Genomic DNA, 6,493 nt, shown 5'->3' with positions numbered 1-6,493 from the left:
ACACCTTGCCGGGATGCTTTTGGCCAGGAAAACTCCGGAGCGGCTCTCGGGGAAGGTGCTGTCGGCAGCTGTGATGCGAGGCGCCTCTCCCGGGAGGCTCCTTTCCCCCGGCCCGCGGAACGGCCCGCCGGGCTCCCGCCGCCGCCCCAGGGCACAGGCGGTGTCGGCGCTGCCCGGCCGCTTTTGTGCAACAGCGGCGCGGAGGAGGTGGGACGCGGTTATTAGTATTCACGGCAGATGTATTTTCTTTAACGCAACGTCTTTATTCCAGTTGGTGGCCGACAGCAGAATCCGTTTCTCGATGCTATTTGCATTCCCTGTTTTATGGAGGATTAAAATATTTGTATTCATTCAATCTGTACCGGCCAGAGTAAATTAACTTTTTTTTTCCTCACCCTCTTCTTCTTTTTTTTTTTAATAACACAATTATCTCATTTAACAATTTGCCTTTAAAAAAATACTGTGGCTGTTAGGTTGGTGGTCAGGAGACAAAGGGAGTGAAAATAATTTTCATTTCAATAATTGCCTTCTGGTCAATTTAACTGTGCCTTATTTTGAAAGAGCCTGTCTAAATGAGATTCCTGTCCCAAATGTGTTCCCAGGCCTTAGCCCAGCCTTTAATTATTCCTGAGTTTTTTTTCTTCAGAATAAGACGCTGCACTGAGTAATCACAAAGAAGTCAGAGAGCATCCTTGAACCTTTTCAATAGCAAAGCCACTGATATTCAAATAACATGCAAGGACCATTTGACTGCATGGGGACATAAGCATTTCCAATTCACTATTTGCATAGATCAACTGTCTTTGAAAAGGAAAGGAGCAGTTGTCTTCCATAACATTAAAAAGCCTAGTTATCAAATCAAGTGCTTAGTTTGGGGCTTTTAAAACGTTTACATTTTATCTTAGGTTGCCCTTTACCGTTTGACATGCAAATTTGGTGCAGTTAATTTGGACAATTAAAAGGATCTTCAAGGGAGCTTTGTCACCGAGAATATTCGGAGTTTTCCCCGCGGACCAGCTGAGATAAAGTTGGCCAGAACAAATGATGTCTAGGAGATTAATTAGATATTTGATAAGACATGAATCCCTAATAAGGGAATACAAGGCACAGGGGGCTGCTGTGTGCTCTAAGTCAAAATTAATAACATTTAACAAGATTTTCATTTAGGCATGAAATGTCTTTTCCGGAGTATTGACTCTAGCGATTTATTCCCCCGAGATCACCTCCCAGCCTAGGAAGCCTTGTGGCCGTGAAGGCTTTTAAAATTAAATAAATAGTTCCTCAGCGCAGTTTGCCTTCACTCGATTTTGGGGACGGTTTCACCAAAGCCACTTAGGTCTCAGCATGGTTTCTGGCTGTAGCAGGGCTCGGACTCGGTTAAAATTTGTTGGGTTTTTGTTTTGGTTTTCTTTAAAAGTAAATCAAAGTAAAGGCGGCTTGAAAAGAGCGAGCAGAGTGGTTCAGTGCGCCTGGCTCAGGGGCTGGTCCCATCCCCTCCCAGCTATATCATTGCTGACTGTATTTTTAATCACAGTGACTGTAAGGACGATGGAAAGGGGTGCAAAGGCTCCTACTCAAAAAGTGACCCCTGTGAGGACTGGGCGGGGGGAAGGAGGGGACACGAAGAAGAACAAACCCGTGAGTATATTGTTCAGAGTCCTTTAATAATACCAAAATGAAAATATGTCAAGATTTTTTCCATACAGATAAACGCATTTAATTTCTTTAAGAGACCTTAACTTACGTGTATTTGAGTGAAGTGTTAACTCAACATTTTAAATATCTTTTACATATATACTGACTTCCACAAAGTGCATCAGAAATTTATAATTAAAAAAAAAAATCAAAACCCCAAAACCTCCCTGAATTTCAGGAATTCACCAATTAAAAAAAAAATCCCCAACCCCCCTATCAGATCAACATTTACAAGAAAAATAAGGGAACACGATCTGGTTTTCTTTTTTTTTTTTTCCTGTTTTTCTTCTTTTTTGAACCCTATTTATACAGATGTTTATGGGATACAGAGGGACCGTCTCAGACTTGCAGCTGTATTTCTCACCTTAAGCCTCTCTTAGGATGCTTGCCTTCCAAGAGAAAGAGAAAAGGGAAACGGAACAAAGTGTCACTCGGTACCTACTGGCCGGGCGGGACGGGGGCCGCGCCTCTCCGGCCCCGCCGTCCACCGGCCCGCCCCCGCTGCGGCCCGGGGCGCCGTCGGCGGCGGGGCGTCTCGCGTCCCTCTGGCCGGCGCGGGGCACAGTCCGAGCGGCTCCGGCGGCGCTGCCCCTAGGAGTCGCCGGGGCCCGCGGTAGGTTCCTTGCCCGGTCCGCGGGCGGCGGCGCCCACCCCCTCGTGCAGGATGAGGTCGGGGGACTCGGAGCGCGGCGTTTCCAGGTTGCTGGCGTCCGTGTCGCTGTCGCTGCCCTTTTTGCCCCCGCCGCCCCCGTTGTGCGTTTTGATGTGTTTGCTCAGGTGGTCGCTGCGCATGAAGCGCTTGTTGCAGACGGGACAGGCGAAGCGCTTCTCGCCCGTGTGAGTCCGCAGGTGCCGCTGCAGCTCGTCGGAGCGGGTGAAGCGCTTCCCGCAGAAGAGCCAGTTGCAGACGAAGGGCCGCTCGCCCGTGTGCCAGCGCAGGTGCGCCTTCAGGTGCGAGGTCTTGCCGTACACCTTGCCGCAGCCGGGGATGTGGCAGCTGTGCAGCCCCTTGCGCCGCAGGCTGGCCCCCGCCGGCCCCAGCCGCTCGGCCTCCTGGCAGTTGGGGCAGTCGCAGGTGGCGCGCCCCGAGTAGCGGCGGGCGGAGCGGGCCGAGCCGCCCCCGGCGGCGGCAGCGGCGGCGCCCGAGATCATGGCGCTGGCCGCCGCCACCGCCGCGCTAGAGTCCGTGTAGGAGGGCAGCACGGGCTTGAAGCCCTCCTGGGTGAGCAGGTGCTGGCTGGTGGAGAGCAGGTGCGAGGCGGCCGTGGAGCCCAGGCCGGTGGAGCTGAAGGCGGAGTGGGTGAGGGAGCTGAAGTCGGGGTTGTAGGTGCCCAGTTGGGAGTGCAACGAGGCCTGGGGGGCGCCCGAGTGCAGCGAGCTCTGCAGCCCCCCCGCCGGGTTCTGCACCTCAAGCCAGGAGCCCGGGTTGGTGTGCACGTCCCACCAGGAGGAGGCCGCTCCGTTGGCCACCTCGCCCGCCGAGAGCGTGGAGTGGAAGCCCGACTTGTACCAGGACTCGTAGGGGTGCGCCATGCCCACCCGCGGGTAGAGGCTCTCGGCCGCCGAGCTGTGCACTTTGGAGATGAAGGCCGACTGCCCGCCGGGCTCCTGCGGGGACACGCCCGCTGCCGCCGCCGAGTTGGAGAAGAGGCCGCCGTAGTCGCTGCTGAAGGCCGAGGAAGTGGGCGAGGTGGAAGCCAGGCAAAAGGCGCTGTTGGCGGTGCCCGTGCCACTGGCCAGTCCGTTGGAACCCCTGCTCGTGGCCACCGTGAAGCCCGAGAGGCTGGAGCCCAGGTTGCAGCTGGAGGTGGAGCGTTTCCAGGGGTGGAAGCCCCCTTTGGCGAAGGCGCTAGACTCGGGCAGGGTGGTCAGGGGACTAGTGTTGCCGATCTTGTTGCAGGTGGCGGCCAGCATGGCCAGGGGAGTCGTTCCAAATCTCGGCTCTTCCTGCGGGAAGAGACAAAGCCGGCCCGTCAGCCTAACCCTTGCCACCTCGCCAGGCTCCCGCGGGGACACGGCAGCGCGGGCAGAACCGCGGCGCAACGAGCGGGACCGCGGAAAAGTTTTCTCTTATTTTAGAGGAAGGCTCCAGCCCTGCCACGCTGGGCACAACTCGTTTTCCGCCGGATACCGGTCTCATCGCCCGAGAGATTTACCTCGCAAGCGGGTCCCGACGGGGACAAGCGACACGCGTGTTCCGAGAGGGCTGCTCGAGCCTACCGCCGTTAAACCAAAAATCCCGTGGGAACGAAATGCGGCGTCTCCTCGAGCAACCGTACAGGGGCGACGGAAAAAAAAAGAGATGGCAGCAAGGCGAGCAGTGTGCGGAGCCTTCCGACTGTCGCCTCGTGCAACGCCGGGCCGGCGAAAATCTTTGGAAATCGAGCGTAGGTAGAATTAGGAAAACAAACAAAAAAAATCCCAAACCAAATCAAGAACTAGACAAAAGAAAGCAGAAGCAGCACAGCTTCCCTTCGGCCCAGCGAGTTTTCAGGCTAAACTCTTTGGGAACGACCCGATGGGCAGCCCGCAATGAAATCCCCCGAGGAGGGCCGGGATCACCTCCCATCCGCGGGTCCACGCGATTTCGGCAAGGGGCAGCCGCAACGCGGCGGCAACGACAGTTTTTCCAGGGGGAAGCCGCGAGGAAGCGCGCGGTGCGACTTACCCCGAGGATAGACGTAGCCATAGCACGTCCGTGGGCTGGGCGGTGGGGCGGAGGGGACGGCGCTCGGTGAGCGCCCCGCGCTGCCCGGCGGCACTAAGGACACTCCGGCGCGGCGGGGCCAAACTCTGCCTAAGTGCGGGCAGCGCCCGCTTTGAAGTACCGCTGGCGGCGGCGCTCGCCCAATGAGGGCGCGGGCGGAGCGGCCCGGAGCGGCCCGGCAGCCAATCAGGCTGCGCGGAGGTGCCGGTGCCGGGGCGCGGGGCGCGTGCCAGTCAGCGCGCGGGGAGAAAACTCCCCGCTCCGGCCCGCGGCGGCCGCGCCGCAATTACCGCCGGCCCCGGCGCCCCGGGCCGCGCCTCCCGCCGGGCCGCGACTCCCGCCGCCCCCGCACCGCCTGCCCGCCGGGGGAGCGGGGCGAGCCGCAGAGGGCAGGAGTCGAGAGCGAGGTCAGCGCCGGCGGAGGGCTGGTGTCGCGGCTGACGCCGCTCCGCCGCCTCCTGTAAACTGTGCAGGAGGTGTCCGATGCGCTGCTGCTGGTGTAGTCACCTGCGATCCTCGCGGCCCGTAAAGCATACCTGCGTCGCTTTTATTCAACAGGCCCTTTACCTCCTTTTCAAGCCATGTGGGAGCCGTTCGTGTTGGATACAAATAACCTAACAGCGCCTAATGACATTCTGTGAAAACACGTTAATATTTTTGTTTGTTTGTTTTCTTTACTAAATGCCAGAAGTGATTTCGTGCACAACGTATTTCCTACTTTCATTGCAAAAAGAACTGAGGAGGCTCTGTGGTTATATAAAGTGCCAAAAAATTCCAAAGGCAGGGAACCGCCACGCATCTTTTTGCTCTTGTACCGGGGTGGGAGAGGGGACGAGGGGCATTTGACATCCTGTCGCTTAAGATAGAGGACGTTATTTTACAGAGTAATCTCCAGCAAAACACTTTGAAAGTCAAATTCGCAGCCTGCAGCACGTTTTTCAAGCCTCATATACTCCCGTGGAAGCAGTGCTGCTAATGGCAGAAAGCTTGCTCCCTCCTAGCAGTGCTAGGGCGCTGCTGGAATAAGCCGCCCTAGCACTTGCCTGTGGCCTCTGCACTGTGCACACTCCAGGCACCCAGTGAGCGACAGAGACTATACCTGCTCTCTGCATGTGCAAAATGTAAGTCCAAACCTCGGCTCCTCAATGTCTTGCGAGCTAGTCCCTTTGATTTGTAATTATTGGAGGCTTCTTAAGTAATTGGCTAGAACTTGCCCGTACTGTGCCCGCGGAAGATCAATAGGCGTGCAACTTTTCATCATCGCGGTCGTCTCTGTGAGAATGGGAATAGGAGCTTTTCCCCTTCCTTTTTGCCGTTCCCAGTGCAGCTGAGTACAATTCTGAACTAGAAATATGATGAGTGTGTTTAGCAATGCCGGGCCCTTGCTCTGCATTTCAGTCAATGTTTCCTTCTCGGTGCCGCCTCAGCCATCCAGTGTAAAGCCTTCTAGCAGATGTAAAATAGGCATCGCTTAAGAGCAAGATGGAGAAACCGGGGATTTGAGATTATGATTTTGCTTTTCTTCACATATTTACATATATATATATGTGCGTGTGTATGTGTGCTTAAATAAGGTGGGCATTGCGGTTTTTTCTACATTGTGTTATGCAATCTATAGGACGACTGCCATGGATGTCCCTGGAGATTATATTTTATTTAAACGTCTAAGGCTGTTTTTAAAGGGTGCTCGCCTTTTTGTCGCCGAGTATTAAACAGAGTCAGGGCAGTAGGTGAAAAAAAATACTGTTCTGCGCTTAATTCTTTCCACATTGACTCGCAGCCGGCGCAGGGGTCCGGGTAGTGCATGGCAAACCCTTCCCTCGAAAGGTCTGCCCCGAGCAGATCCTGAGCGGCGGCTGTACCCAGGGGGGCTGTAGCACTCGGCGGGTGGAGGCGGCAGAAAGGCGGTGGCGGGGGGAGCGACATAACCCCCACGGGTGAGGCGAGGAGTCCGACAGGGGCACCCGGGAGCCATCGCCCAACAGGTGACTCCTTCCTTCCCTCCTTCCTTCTTTCCTTCTTCCTTTTCTCCGGGGGAAACCCGCTCTTTCCCTTCCCAGGAGTCTGCCATGGTGGTCGTCAAGTGGCAGC

At 55.8% G+C, this 6,493-nt stretch overlaps 1 protein-coding gene across 1 annotated transcript; it reads right to left on the bottom strand.

Moving 5' to 3' along the window:
• Positions 1 to 2,226: 2,226 nt before the first annotated feature.
• SP9 (Sp9 transcription factor) lies at positions 2,227 to 4,384 on the bottom strand (the record flags this gene model as incomplete). The annotated part of the gene is made up of 2 exons (XM_084208892.1): positions 2,227 to 3,642; positions 4,364 to 4,384. The coding sequence occupies 2 exons, from the start codon at positions 4,382 to 4,384 to the stop codon at positions 2,287 to 2,289; spliced, it is 1,377 nt and encodes a 458-aa protein (XP_084065018.1). The 3' UTR covers positions 2,227 to 2,286.
• Between the last annotated feature and the right edge of the window lie 2,109 nt (positions 4,385 to 6,493).

This window comes from Fringilla coelebs, assembly GCF_963513975.1.
Source record: "Fringilla coelebs genome assembly, chromosome: 7".
NCBI classification, from domain to species: domain Eukaryota; kingdom Metazoa; phylum Chordata; class Aves; order Passeriformes; family Fringillidae; genus Fringilla; species Fringilla coelebs.
The sequence above is the reverse complement of the archived record's forward strand: the minus strand, read 5'-3'. Positions and strand labels throughout refer to the sequence as shown.